Raw genomic sequence first — 15,804 nt, 5'->3', positions numbered from 1 at the left:
GGCCTCTAGTTCTTTCCAAGGATCAACAGGGGAGCTGTGCGACATCTCTCAGTCCGCAACATATCGATACATAAGGGAGGTCACAGATGCCCTTACAGGAAGGCCCATCACTATGTCAGGTTTGCTCAGTGAATGTAGCCAGGCTGCAAGATTCACCAGCTTCACTGCCATCTCAGGCTTCCCCAGAGTGCAGGGTGCAATAGACAACACCCATGTGGCTATACGTGCTCCATGGCAGCAGCTCCTAATATTTATAAACCCCAAGGGCTACCATTCCATCAATGTACAACTGGTGTGTGATCACCGGAAGCACATACTGCACATTTGTGCTCATACTGACCCTCAGCAGCCATGTGAGGTTCCTGGGCCTTTGGATCTTCACATTTCTGCCCAGTACCTTGGGAGTTGCCATGACTCCTACATTCTGAGTCACTCCCAGGGGCTTGAGATTTTCGAGAAGCAATTATGTCTACAGGGATGGCTGCTTGGGGATAAGGGGTACCCACTGAAGCGCTAGCTGATGACACTGGTGTGTTGCCCTCAGAGTCATTCTGAGGAGAGGTACAATGCTGCTCACAGCTCCACCTGCTCCCTTATAATGGAGGAGCCATAAGGCTTCTGAAGATGAGCTTCAGATGCTTGGACCGCTCAAGTGGCTCAGTACAGTACACCCCCGACAGGGTTTTCCACATCATTGCAGTAGGGGTTGTGCCCTTCACAATCTGACAATGCAAAGAGGTGACCCCCTGCCAGAGGATGAACTGGAGGAGGATGAGAGCTCAATGGAGGATGATAATCCAAAGGCCCACATGGCTGCTGAGGGTCAGTATGAGTGCGATCACACCATGGAGAAAGGAAGACATGGAGATGTGCCTGTGATACGTTAATCATTGACAGGTCCAGGAAAAGTAAAGTTAAGTGAGGGAATAAGGCCACATCTCTCCTAGCCTCAATTCCATTTCCTTTCATCTCCGGGGACATCCACCCACTTGCAGTGAGGACGATTCCCGCATTCACACTTGCACATTCTGCCCATGAATCGCCAGGCCATGGTCTTTGCTGTGGTCCTTGGGAGCCTGTGAGTGAGCTCACTCTGGGAACTGAGAGCCCACTTAGGAACAAGAGTGATGCAAGAGAAGACTTGAAGCCTTTGCCGCCATCTAACGATGCAAACACTGCTGCGACTGAGATGTGCTCATGCCTAGAGATCTCCTCCTCCCATACATGTCTTTTCTTCTGCCACTACCACTGAGGAGACACAAATTCCGCTAGAATATCAATGCTGATGAGCTGCCCTCACTCAATGGTGTTCCTTGAGGAAGAAGGGTTAGAAATGCTTACATCACACACATCCAATAAAGATTTAAACACACCTCCCTGACATCACACAAGGGGGTGCAGAGACCAGTTCAACTGAGGTTGACATCACAGGAATGTGAATCTCACATTGGGACACCATCACTGAGTGGGAGGAAGGCTAAACATCAAAATAAGAGGATTCCAAATACAAAATCACAACACCTTCAGTTGCCCAAAATATTCACATAACCATCAAATGAATTAACAGAAGTGTAATTTCTTCATATGTTTAGCACACCCATGACTCAAAACTGACATCAATTTTTCTTAACTTTCCTAACCCTTCCACTACACCTGGGTGCAGCCCCAACATCCGCAGCAGCGGTGGAGGCAGCCTGCTGACTGCTACGGCCTGGTATCTGTGATGACCTTGGCAGACATCCTCTGGTGGCCCGAGGCCTGGAGGACCCCGGCCTGATAAGGGTCACCTGCTCAGGGGCAGAAGCACACTCGGCAGCCTAAGAAGCTGGAGTGGATGGGGTCACAGGCAGACGGCGCTGTGAGCGGCTGCCTCCTGAGACGAAGCCCCCGGGGTGTACATCTGACACTCATCCTCCCTGTGGGTGCCCGAGGGCCTGACTCCTGCAGGAGATGGTACACCCGGAGGGAGGTCAAGGCGCCTCGTCCCCATGTCACCTACATCTTGATGGTGCCCAGCAGGATGTGAGGCCATGGAGTGCAGCATCACACACAAATCCGGCAAGACCTGCTGAGCCAGGGTCTCCTTGGTGGTCACCAGCCTTCCCATGGTGACCTTGAGGCATTTGCATGTCGGAGCCACGATACCAGGCAGAACGCAGACGGACTCCTCCATTGCTCGCTCCAGTCTGCTGAGTGACTGTGGAATCTCTGCCTGATGTTCCGCCACCTGTCATTGCATTTCCAGCATTGAGTGGCACCCGCTTCCAGAGGCTCATCATCTGACTTGGGCTGAGTGGGTGGGTGGTCTCCGGCAGCCCTCCAAGTGCCAGAGCCCCGGGCTGTCCCTGCCTCCGACTGCTGCAGGGACGTGTCAGTGAGGTGTTCTCTAGAAAGTGAGGCTAAGCCTAATCTATATCTGTGCCCCACGAACATGTGTGTCTGAGTTGGTGGAGGGTGCATGTGAGCGCCATGATTGTTCTTCCAGAACTTCGTCTTCGGACATGGTCCGGGGGCTCGCACTGGTGCTCAACTGGCTTGTGGTCCTCAATCTGCTGGTGCCAAGAAAATAGAAAATAGAATTTCAGTTAATGAGCATGAGCTAGATAAGACTGTATGTGACTCACTGTGAATATCATGATTTGCTGAGGAGATGGAGCTGTGATCCTTACTAGGCTGCTGGGAGAGGCCGATCTCACCTTCCCCACAGGATCAATCCCTGTCCTCTCCATCCAGCTCAGCTCCAGCCTCCTCAAACTCACTGAGGGCAATAATGTCGGCTGTCCCTCGCCCGGTCTGCGATCTCTCGTGTCTGTTGTGTGCCAGCTTGACCTGTATGCAGAGGAAAGAAAGGCATGTGATGAGAAGGGATGGAGCGGAGGTTGGGTGAGATGCATGTCCCCTGTGTGTGGTGAGCCCTCCCCAGAAGGGCCAGAGGATAGAGTGTGAGCAACATGATAGATGGGATGGTGGAGATGTGAAAGTCTTGGTGAGAGAATGAGTGTTGATATGTATCTCCCACTAATGGTTGTGTGAGATCCCTGAGGAGAGTAGCTGTTTGAGTGCATGATGCCATGATGAGAGTTTAATACTGGAGGGTGTTGAAGGATGACTTACCCTGGCAGAGTGGATGAGATCATTCATCCTCTTCCTGCACTGGGTGACATTTCGGGTGCAGTAGCCAGCAGCGCTGACCTGCTCAGCGATGGCCTCCCAGGCTGGAGAGGCGAGGCTGCTGCGCTTCCTGCAGCCATCCCTGGGATACAGGGCTTGCCCGTGCACCTGCACCCCTCTGATCAAGGCCTGGAGGACCTGGTGAGTGAAGCAGGGCGCTGCCTTCTTATCTAGGGTCTTGGCTTTCTTCTTCTGGCTGCAAGACATCTCTGCATGTGTCTACAGACAGGAGGGCTGAAGAGAGTGAGATTATGTTTTGGGCTGGCCTTTAAATACGACACCTGAACTTACGACCCTGCCAGCTGACGGCGGGCAGACGAATGAGCTCCCGACCTGCCAGGTGATTCGGCCCGATCCTCCAAACGCTGAATTGGGCACGAGTTCCCGCCATGCCAGTCAGTGGGGTGGGCACCGCCAAAACCACCTGCCACTGCACTTAGTCACATAAGTGGAAAATTCCGCTCTAGGAAGGACCAGCAAGGATGTGAAGGCATTAGAGAGTGCACAAAAAAGATTTACAAGAATGCTTCCAGTGCTGAGGGATTTCAGTTATAAGGATAGATTGGAGAAGCTGTGGCTGTTCTCCTTAAAGAACAGAATGCTGCGCATGAGGTGTCTGGAAAGAATAGATAGGGAGAAATTGTTCCCAATTGTTCTCATTGGCGCAAGGTTTGAGAACCAGAGGACACTGATTTATGGTAAGTGTGAAAAGAAAAAGAGGTGAAATAAGGAAAAACGTTTTTATACGGTGAGTGGTTAGGATCTGAAATACGTTGCCTGACAGTGTGGCGGAGGCAGATTCAATTGTGGCCTTTAAAAGGGAATTGGATAATTATTTGAAAAGAAAAAAAACGGCAGGGGAGTGGGACAAACTGGTGAATGGAAAAGATTCAGATCTGATCTAGAAACTCAAATCAGGGCATCTGAGGCACTGTGGGTCATCAGCAACAGCAGAACTGTATTCCATTAAAATCCATAGCCTGATGGCCCAGCATATCCCTCACTCTACCATTACCAACAAACCAGAAGATTAACACTAGTTCAAGGAGGAGAGGATGGCAAGAGTGGCACCAGGCATAGCCATAGATGAGATGTTAATCTGGTGAAGCCACAACACAGGACTACGAACAGGGGAAGCAGAATGCGATAGACAGAGATAAACAATCCCACAGCCAATGGATAACATCAAAGCTCTGTGTCCTGCCACTTCCTGTTGTGAATGATAGTGGATAACTATGCAACCAGTGAGAAGCTGCATGACTATCCCCACCTCAAAGTTGACGGAACCTAGCTTATCAGTGTAAAAATGAGCCTGAAGTGATTACAACCACCTTTAGCCAGAAGTGTGGAATGGATAGTTCATTTTGGCCTCCTCCTGAGGTCCCTACCATCAGAAATACCAGCTTTCAGCCAATTCAGTTCATTCCACTTGATGATAGGAAACAGCCGAGTGCATTGGATACAGCAAAGACGATGGGACCTGACAACATCCCAACTATAATAATGAAGACTTGTGTTCTAGAACTAGCCATGTCCCTTATCAAATTGTTCTAATACAACCATAATATTGGCATCTACCCGACAATATGAAAAATTTCCAGGCATGTCCTGACTACAAAACGCAGGACAAATTCAACACGGCCACTGACCACCCCATCAGTCTACTCTCAAACATTAGAGAAGTGATGGATTGTGCTGTCAACACTGCTACCAAATGGCATTTACTCAGCAATAACCTATTTACTGATGCTCAGTTTCGGTTCCACCAGAACCACTCAATTGCAGACCTCATTACAATCTTGGTCCAAACATAGTTAAAAGAGCAGAATTTCAGAGGTGAGGTGAAGACACTGCCACTGGCCAAGTGTGGCCTTTAGGAGTTCTAGTAAAAACTGAAGTCAATTGTAATCTTCCTTCCATCATAACTTTCCTTCCATCATAAGGTCAGAAGTGGGGATGCTCGCTGACGGTTGAACAATGTTCAGCGCTATTGGCGACTCCTCAGATACTGAAGCAGTCCATGTCCAAATGCAATATCTAGGCTTGGGATGACAAGTGCCATGTAACATTCGTACCACACAAGTGCCAGGCAATGACAATCTCCAACAAGAGAGAATCTAACCACTGCACCTTGACATTTAATGGCATTACGATCGCTGAATCCCCTACTATCAACATTCTTGGGGTTACCATTGACCAGAAACTGAACTGGACTAGCCACATCAATACTGTGGCTACAAGAGGCTAGGAATCCTGCGGTGAGTAACTTACCTCCTGACTCTCCAAAACCTGTCCACCATCTACAAGACACAAGTCAGGAGTATGATGGAATATTTTCCACTTGCCTGGATGAGTGCAGTTCCAACAACACTCAAGAAGCTTGACACCATCCAGGACAAAGCAGCCTGCTTGATTGGCACCCCTTCCCACAAACATTCACTCCCTCCACCACTGATGCACAGCGGCAGCAGTGTGTATCATCTACAAGACGCACTGCAGGAAATCATCAAGGCTCCTTAGGCAGCACCTTCCAAACCCTTGACCTCTACCACCTTTAAGAACAAGGCCAGCAGGTGTGTGAGAACACCACCACCTGCAATTTCCCCTCCAAGTCACACACCATGCTGAATTGGAAATATATCGACATCTCTTCAGTGTCCCTAGGTCAAAATCCTGGAACTCTTGTCCCTAATAGCACTGTGGGTGTACCTACAGCAGAAGGACTGCAACAGTTCAAGAAGGCAGCTCACCAACACCTGCTCAAGGGCAATTAGGGATACACAAATGAAAAAAATGTACTTTTGCACTTCAAATAGAACTATGTGAAGTGTCGCAGGGTTACAGCTAATTTGCTAATACCATTGCCAAAACTTACCATACAACTAATATGTTGATGACATTGCTGTACTTGTATTTTGCTTTTGTAAATGTTTGATGAATTAAGCCAGCACGAGAACTGCACACAGTACTTCAAATGTAATCTGGCAAAGCTTTGATACAAGTTTAGCATTAATTTCTGGCGTTTACTCTGGCTTTATTGACTTGCATCACAACATTTAGTAATTTGTGTATTTGTAGTTCTAGATCTAACCCATTTGGATTCTTAACTTCCAAGTAACCTGTGCATTTTTCGTACCAAAATGCAATACTGCCCATTTATCTACGTTGAAATTCATTCTCAAACTATTTGCCCATTTTTCAAGTTTGTTAATGTCTTCTTGTAATTTATTGCAGTCCTACTCGGGAATCCTCCCAGTTTGGTGTTGTTCATAAATTTAAAAATTGTGTTTTTTGATTCCAAATTGTAAATAGCAGTGGTTTCAGCACTGATCTTCATGGAACTCCACTTCCCACCCTCTGCCATTTTGAATAAATACCCTTTACCCCTACTCTCTGCTTTTTGTTTTTAGCCAGCCAGCTATCCATTCTGCTAATTGTCACCTAACTCCAAATACTTTGACTTTATTCATTAGTCTATTATATAATACTTTACTGAAAGCCTTTTGGAAATTTACAGCACTACACTTGCCTTCTCTTTGTTGCCTTCTCAAATAATTCTATAAGGTTGTTCAAGCAAAACTTTTCTTCTTGAAATCTATTCAGTAGTAATAAATAATGGCCCCAAAATTGCCTGACGAGTCAATCCTAACAGCTACACAGGACTTCCAATGCAATACCCTCCATTTACCTAGATGAGTGCAGTGCCAACATTCTAGAAACTCAACACCATACAGGACAAAGTGGATTGCTTGACTGGTAACCCATCCACCACTTTAAACATTTAGTCCCTCCATCACCAGCACATCATGGCTACAGTGTGTACCATTCTCAAGATAGACTGCAGTAACTCACGAAGGCTTTTTTGACAGCACCTTCCAAAATTGTCACCTCTACCACCTAGAAGAACAAAGGTATGGGAACACCACCAAGTTCCCCTCCAAGTCACACACCATCCTGACTTTGGAAATATAATTTCATTCCTTCATCATTATTGCTGGCTCAAAATTCTGGAACTCCAAACCTCACAGCACTATGGGTATACCTACACCACACTGCCGCAGTGGCTGAGATGGTGGCTTACCAGCAACTTCTCGAGGATAATGAAGGATGGGCAATAAATACAGATCTTCCCAGCGCTGTCGACATCCCATAAACAAATAAAAAATACATGCCTGCCTGTGTGCTCTAGCACTGACTCCACCAAAGTATTAAAGTCAGGGATAAAGTCAGGGATAGTCAGGGAAAGTCAAGGATGACACAAAGATTGGCCAGGTGGTTAACAGTGAGGCTGAGTGTCTTGGGCTACAGGAAGATATAGATGGGATGGTCAAATGGGCAGATAAGTGGCAGATGGAATTTAACCCTGAAAAGTGTGAGGTGAAACACTTTGGAAGGAGTAATTTGACAAGGAAGTATTCAATGAACTAGGAAGTTCTGGGGAACAAAGGGACCTTGGCCTGCATGTCCATAGATCTCTGAAAGCGGAGGGGCATGTTAGTGGGGTGGTGAAAAAGGCATATGGGACACTTGCCTTTATCAATTGAGGCATAGATTACAAAAGTAGGGAGGTCATGTTGGAGTTGTATAGAACCTTGGTGAGGCCACAGCTGGAGTACTGTATGCAGTTCTGGTCACCACATTATAGGAAGGATGTGATTGCACTGGAGGGGGTGCAGAGGGGATTCACCAGGATGTTGCCTGGGATGAAACATTTAAGTTATGAAGAGGGGTTGTATAGACTTGGGTTGTTTTTGTTGGAGCAGAGAAGACTGAGGGGCAACCTGATTGAGGTGTACAAGATTATGAGGGGTATGGACAGGGTGGATAGGGAACAGCTGTTCTCCTTAATTGAAGGGTCAGTCACGAGGGGACGCAAGTTCAAGGTGAGGGGCAGGAGGTTTAGGGGGATGTGAGGAAAAACCTTTTTACCCAGAGAGTGGTGACGGTTTGGAATGTGCTGCCTGGGAGGGTGGTGGAGGCGGGTTGCCTCACATTCTTTAAAAAGTACCTGGATGAGCACTTAGCACGTTATAACATTCAAGGCTATGGGCCAAGTGCTGGTAAATGGGATTAGGTAGGTAGGTCAGGTGTTTCTCATGTGTCGGTGCAGACTCGATGGGCCGAAGGGCCTCTTTTGTACTGTGTGATTCTGTGATGGGACACCTAATTACCATGGGGCCAGCAAGCACCTGGGTTATTATGAGCCCATCATGGGTGCCCATCAGCCTAAAGAGGCCAAAAATTCTAACATCTGCTCCAATCTAAAGATGTGAGGTACCTAGCTTCCCCACGGTACTACCCAACAACCCATTCCAGCAATTTTAGTTATTTTAGCCCTCTAACAATGCCTGATAATGTAGATTTTAATTTTTTATTTGACAAAGTTATCATTTTGAGGTGGGGCCCATTTCTGCCCTTCAGGAAGCTGCTATGTCTCATCCACCCCAGACAGTCCTCCTGAAAACTAACTGTAAACTTTTGAACCCAATGTATTTGAATCTTTGATATATTTCTTGAGCCTTTTCCAATGTTACAATTTTGTTGGGAGTGCGCTGGAATCCTGCAGGGCCCAGGCTGCAATGCTTTGGTGATAGAGTATTCTAAATCAATGAATTTTTAAATGTTATTAACACTACTCAGCCCTAGTTTTAGAATCATGGCTATCTCTGTTTCCATTTCAGAATCCATAAACAAAGGCGGATCATAGAGATTCATCGCAGTGACATTGCTGGCAGTTCAAGGTAAAGCGAACTTGGGGGTTAACTGGTTCCTGTTCGTCACAAATTTGCAAGAATTCAATGCACCTCAGAATGTGAATTTGGACATTTCTACAAACTCAGCTGAATAGCACGACTAGGTTCAACAGAATGGAATGCACAACTCCTGATTTCAGCAGCTTCAACTCTACACTATCCACAGGTAACAGGAGCTGGTTAGTGCATGTGCCCAGTCAATACAACAAGTTTATTACTGAGACATTTTTCATTCATTATTAATTTAATTCATTCACTGTCCTACCATGAGGGATCTTGATTTCAATGTTAGACAAAGTTGGGGCTCCATCAGATGTCCAGGTAAAAAATCCATTTGTCACCTGCAGTCACATTAAAATGTATTAGGAAAACCTGTAAAATACAATTAGCTCTTAAACATCAGGGATCAACATTACAGTTTCAGGAACAGCTATTCTTACATGCCCAGAATACGCTGACATTCACCGGGAATTTACCATTTGTGCGGAGCTCCCAACGTTGGGAGGAAATGCCTGTCCCCAGCTTGCACAGACGGGCAGTGGGGCTTGAGTTTTGTGGACGGCAACTAATTAAGTGGCTGCCACCCAATTAAGGACAACAGCCAGCCCCCAAGAGCTGCTGGCCGACAGCTCAGTAGCCTCAGCCGCGCCACAAATACCTGGGAGAGTATTTGTTCTGCATCTTTGAGTGTTGCAAGAATAGAATTGAAACTCTTTTGAGTTATCAACAGTCACAGATTACAACTCTTTCGAGTACAATCACAGTTCTTGGTTTCCGGGAGTGGGACATGAACCCACAACCCTCTGATTCAAAGGCGAGGGTGCTATGAACTGAGCCACAGCTGACACCTCCCAAGAATAGAATTGAAACTCTTTTGAGTTATCAACAATCACAGATTGCAACTCTTTCGAGTACAATCACAGTTCTTGGTTTCCGGGAGTGGGACATGAACCCACAACCCTCTGATTCAAAGGCGAGGGTGCTATGAACTGAGCCACAGCTGACACCTCCCAAGAATAGAATTGAAACTCTTTTGAGTTATCAACAGTCACAGATTGCAACTCTTTCGAGTACAATCACAGTTCTTGGTTTCCGGGAGTGGGACATGAACCCACAACCCTCTGATTCAAAGGCGAGGGTGCTATGAACTGAGCCACAGCTGACACCTCCCAAGAATAGAATTGAAGAAGCACAGGGAAACCAAACAAACAAAATGAGGCAAGAATGGCCTTAATGAGGTGATTATCTTTACAGCATTCCTTGTAGGCCAGAAGCAGCAGGCTTTCCTTCAGGCCCAGCTAGCCATCCAGTAATACCCTCCAACAATCGGACCCCCTCCCCCAACCACCATCTAATCACCATCACACCCATCAGTCCTGTAATCAGTCTCATTAGTCTGCTATCTCCCCCCACCACAGGAATCATCCCCACCACCTGCAAATTGAAGCCCTGTATTTCGATCCCCCTCTGATCGGACCTCCATTCCACAGTGGCAAACCACTTCACAACTGGAGACTCCCCACTCTGACCACCACTACCAGCCCCCATGATCTCTCCCACCCCTCTCACATCCCCCACTAGACCTAGCTGCTCTCAGCCCATCTCGGCTGCCACCTTGTGCTGCAGGATCTCTTACCCGACACAAGGCCAGCCTCTGTGGGCAGAAACCTACAGAAAAAAATTAAAGACACACTGCAGTTTTTTGAAAAGCCATACTTCTGGGTTTCCTGACCTCAAAACAGCACCTACTCCTGCTCCTGTCTCCGAACTAACATTCAGTCCTGGGTATCCAAGGCCAATTCCTGAAACAGGTTTTAGCTCCTTTGGATATACAAATAAGAGGCCTATCATCTGTTTGAAGCCCTTTCTGCAATATCAGCATCCTCTGAGGCAGCTGATGCTGATGCTAGCTTCAGTGTCACTGAATTCAGGAAAATCAGGTTTACATATATCCTATCAGGCAGTCCTCAGTAGGACCATTTCAGGCCACTACCAAAAGGGTAAATGTTTAAAAACATGCTTAACTGAATATGGAGCAGCGAGGAGCAGCGAGGAGCAGCAATGTCACTAACCCCCAACTCCCTCTGGCTCCCCTGATCACAGCCTCTGTCCTCCGCCGACCTCCATCTTCAGCCTTCACATTCCCCACACAGCCTTCTAGCCCTAATCCTTGCCTCTATCATCCCTAAACCTAATTAATCACTACCCACCCTCCCACCCTGATCCCTCCTGCCTGACCTCTGCTACCCTTCCTGACACAATCACCCTCTTTCCCAGTCGCCTCCCCTTTCATCACTTTCCCCAGGGCCATGCTTACGTTACAGAAGCCTGCTCTTCAAATCTTCTTCACCAGCAAGCTGCTTGAGGTCACTTATTAGGTGTCTGCAGCTCGCTGCTGTAATTTAAATGACATGCACTCGTTCAGGCAAAGGATTTATCCCTAGGTGTACTTGCAATGAATGGTCTTGGATGAGGGCTATTGATTGGTTATGAAAAACTTCATTCATAATGCTAGAGAATGATGACCAAGCATACATCTTGGATCTAACTAAGGTTTTTAAATCTATTTGACAAGGTGCACTAAAGAAAACAAAACTCAACGTCACTTCTCATACCTAATTTACACTAATCTCTATTTGCCAAACAAGATTTTCCCTAAAGCCAGTACCGTCACTTTTATTGATCTTCATTAGTGAATTACCATATCATGTCCATCATTGGAGTGTGTAATCTGTTCGTTTTTATGTTAAGTGCCTCTAAGGTAATGGAATTGGGTGCTTCATAGGAGTGTCGTTGATTCTGACACTGAGCCACTGGAGGGGAGAACCAAGGGTTTAGTAAGCGACGTATATTTTGGGAAGTGTCTTTGGAGAGGGGAGAGGAGGTGGGAAGGAAGGGTTTGGGTGGGGACAGTTCCAGAGCTTAGGTCTTTGGTCAATCATGAGGGAATGATTGAAATTGAGGATGCTCTGGAGGCTATAGTTGGATGATCACGTTTTTTTGGGGGGGTTGTGGAACTGGATGAGATTAGTGTTAGGAAGAACCAAAGCTCTGGAGGGATTTGAGAACATGGTAAGAGCATTGGTGTTGTTTAATTGGGAGCTCCTAAGTAGGTTGGTAAGTGTGAGGGTGATGGGTGAATGGAACGTAGCTTAATTTCAGCAAAAACAAAGCCATCTTAATTTTCTATGTTACTAGAATTGTTGCTTTCTCCATTTGCACTGTTCCATGTCTCCCTTTCCCCATGATGGTGAAGCCTCATCCATTATCCATAAATGTAACACTTCCCTGGCTCCAGTGGCTCCCTGTGCTTCAGGACACTGATATAAAGGTTTGCTTTCAAAATCCTCTGTTATTACTAACCTTAGCCCTTAGACATACCTACTGACTGTTCCATTGCTTATTGTTGTTTCTTTGCTCCATTAGTAGTCACTCTTTTAGTGATTGTTGGTCCCTTAGAGGATGAGGCTGGGGATTAATAATCCAAAACAAGAAAACGGCAGAGACTTTGACCGAGGATTTTGTACCTGCCTTCACGGTAGAAGACACTAAAAGCATCCCAAGGATAGTAGAAAATCAAGGGGCAAAAGGGAGGAACTTAATACAATTATTATCACTCAAGAAAAAGTACCAGCAAAACTAATGGGATGAAAGGCTGACAAGTCCTCTGAATCTGATGGCCCGCATCCTTGGGTCTTAAAAGAAGTGACTGCAGAGATAGTGGGCGGAATTGTCCGGTCCCATTGGCAGCGGGCGTGATCGGACAATATGGTGGGAAGGTCAAAAATTGGATTTACGGCATCGTGAAACCAGTTTGCGATCGTCCACTCCACCCATTAATGGCGAGCTGCATTTCCCGCCACCACACGTTGGGAACCAATTTCAATACCTTAGCATCCCATTATAAGCCCAGCTTGCTAGAATCATCCCCCATGCTGGATCATTCGGCATCATGCCGACGTGGTTCACAACTCAAATGACATGCACCTGGCAAGCTGCACTTTGCTCGGGTCTTTGAGGTTTGTTTGCATACTTTGCTTCAGGCAGTACTTGTGGTCATCAGCGCCAGGCTTCACAGACAGCACCACATCACTTTTAGGGGGGCTCACGGGCAGGTCTCTACCTACCAGGCCAGCCATAAGGTGGGGGTGGCTTTTCAATGGCTGCAGGGCGAGGGCTGTAATGGAGAAAGAGGGTACTCCAGGGTGTGTGTGAGGGCACATGTTGATCTGTGCAAGTGGCCTCAAGATGGTGAAAGTGAGGGGGCAATCTCCAGAGGAGATGAGGCTAGATGGAGATCTGAGGGTTTGTGTGTGACAGTGGGTGGTGATGTCCCTTGAGCTGGTAGTGAGTGAGATGCCAGTGAATGTGTGATGGGCCTGTGATATGAGAGTTTAGAGTGATGAGATGTTACCTTATCCTAGTGGCACAGATAAGATCATTCATCTGCTTTCTGCACTGGATGTCTGACCTCTTGTGTGCAGTGTTGACACTGACCACCTCTGCTACTGCCTCCCAAGCTGGAGTGGTGAGACTAATGGGCCTCCTGTAGCCAGAGCGGAGTTAGAGGACATCGCAGCGGGTCTCCATGGCATCCAGAAGGCCTCCCAGGGGTGCACCACTGAATCAGGGGGCTGTACTTTTCTTGGCTTTTGGCACCATGTTTTCACTGGAGCAGCCCTGGGCTGCAAACATTGAGAAGTGTGCTTGCAGCTGCAGATTAAATATGGCGCCTGGTTTGAGGAAATAGTGAGGAAACGGCGTGGCGGGAAAATCGGAGGCTATCTGCCAGTGAGATGCCAAGTTTCCTGTGGCTGCATATTGCGGCCAGCTGGTAAAATGTCTTTTTTTACGTCCTCTACTGCACTTAGTGCAAATCTGGGACAATTCCGTCCAGTGAATCCATTGGTTGTAATTTTCCAAAATTCCCTAGATTCTGAAAAGGTCCCAGCAGATTGGGAAACCACAAACGTAATGCCCTTATTTCAAGAAAGGCGGGAGACAGAAAACAGGAACCTGTAGGCCAGTTAGGCTAACATCTGTCATTGGGAAAATGCTGGAATCCATTATTAAGGAAGTAATAGCAGGACATTTAGAAAATCATCCTACAATCAAGCAGAATCAAAATAATTTTATAATAGAGAAATTGCGGTTGACAAATTTAAGAGAATTCTTTGAAGAGTTAACAAGCAAGGTGGATCAAAGGGAACAATAGAAACAGTGTATTTGGATTTCCAATGGTACCATGCAAAAGGTTACTGCACAAGACAAGAGCTCTTGGTGTTGGGGATAACATAATAGCTTGGATAAAAGACTGGTTAACTAATAGGAATTAGAGTTGGCATAAATTGGGTACTTTTCAGATTGCCAAACTGTAACAAATGGGACCACAGGGATCAGTGCTGTGGCCTCAACTATTTTCTGCTGCTGTTTGTAGCTATTCCTATCAGGGGATCTGGTGTCATGGTATGTCAAGCTCATCCGTCTTGTGCCATCCACACATCTGCTATAGCTCGTCTGCAACTGCTCTGTGATGTTTGTCATCTCTAGCAGAGATCTCTGTAGCTTTTCAGCCCTGCTCAAATGGCCAAATACTGACATTTTCTTTTCTAGATGTTACTTTTGGAGTTCTTTTTGTTCTTGCTATTTCAAGCACCTCTTCATTTGTCCTATGGCCTGAATAAGCAATTTTTAGCTTATGTCTCAGTATCCATGTTTCAAAGGCCTCTTCCACAGGTCTTTACTTATTGCCCAGGTTTCTGAGGCATAGAGGAAAGTGGATATTATTTACAACTATTTACAATCTATATTATTGACTTGGACCAAGGGACAGAGTATACTGTAGCCAAATTTGCGTAAGGTGCAAAAACAAATGGGAAAACATGTTGTAAGAATGACATAAAAAGTCTGCAAAGGGATATAGATAGGTTAAGTGAGTGGGCAAAAGTTCAGCAGATAGAGTATAATGTAAGATTATCTACATTGGTAGGAAGAATAGAAAAACAGAATATTATTTAAATGGAAAGAGGCTACAGAATGCTGCAGTACAGAGGGTTCTAGGTGTCCTCATACATGAATCACACAACGTTAGCATGCAGGTATATCAAGTAATTAAGAAAGCAAATGAAATACTGACCTTTATTGAAAGGGGGATGGAGTATAAAAGTAGGGAAGTCTTATTACAACTGTATAGGATATTGGTGAGATCACACCTAAACTTTCACATACCATTTTGGCCTATTCATTTAAGGAGGGATATACTTGCTTTGGAGGTCTTGTCGTGCAGTGGGTGGCATCCCTGCCACTGAGCCAGAAGTTCTGGGTTCATGTCCCATTCCAGGACTTGATGGTCACGGACGGTGTGTTCATAATGTGGTCAAACAGGTTGATTATCAACCTGTAATTTCCTTCCAATATGGCTATGTCAGACAATAAGAGTGGGAGATTCACCTGGTCAGCCATGCTTGATGCAGAGTGGCACCCCTCAAGCTATAGCCTTTGGCCATAAGCTAGCGACCCATTCCAGGAATAAACAGTATGCATGTGCTTCATCTGCCTCATGTGCTACTATGTGTGGGAAGAGAAAAGAAGATATTCGCATTTGAGACAGTTCAGAGGAGGTTTACTAGATTGATTCCTGAGATGAAGGGATTGTCTTATGAGGAAAGGTGAGCAGGTTGGGCTTATACTCATTGCAGTTTAGATGAATGAGAGGTGATCTTATTGAAACATGTAAGATTCTGAGGGGGCTTGACAGCAAAGATGCCAGAGGATGTTTCCCCTCAAGGGGGAATCTAAAACTAGGGGGCACAGTTTCAGAATAAGGGGCCTCCCATTTAAGCCAGAGATGAGGAAGAATTTTTTCCCTCAGAGGGTCGTT

The 15,804-nt window shown here is 46.2% G+C and overlaps 1 protein-coding gene across 4 annotated transcripts in view; it reads right to left on the bottom strand.

The window, feature by feature from the left end:
- The window catches only part of abcc8 (ATP-binding cassette, sub-family C (CFTR/MRP), member 8), a 291,828-nt gene that overhangs the window by 115,066 nt on the left and 160,958 nt on the right, over positions 1 to 15,804 (bottom strand). For all 4 annotated transcript variants that reach the window (XM_078549123.1, XM_078549126.1, XM_078549124.1 and 1 more), the window contains exon 16: positions 9,190 to 9,265. In XM_078549123.1, the coding sequence (XP_078405249.1) occupies positions 9,190 to 9,265 (76 nt within the window). The remainder of the gene's footprint in view (positions 1 to 9,189; positions 9,266 to 15,804) is intronic.

The sequence above is a fragment of the Cetorhinus maximus genome, chromosome 9 (genome assembly GCF_964194155.1).
Source record: "Cetorhinus maximus chromosome 9, sCetMax3.hap1.1, whole genome shotgun sequence".
Classification (NCBI taxonomy): Eukaryota; Metazoa; Chordata; class Chondrichthyes; order Lamniformes; family Cetorhinidae; genus Cetorhinus; species Cetorhinus maximus.
Note: the sequence above shows the minus strand (reverse complement) of the source record. Positions and strands in the feature narration are given on the sequence as shown.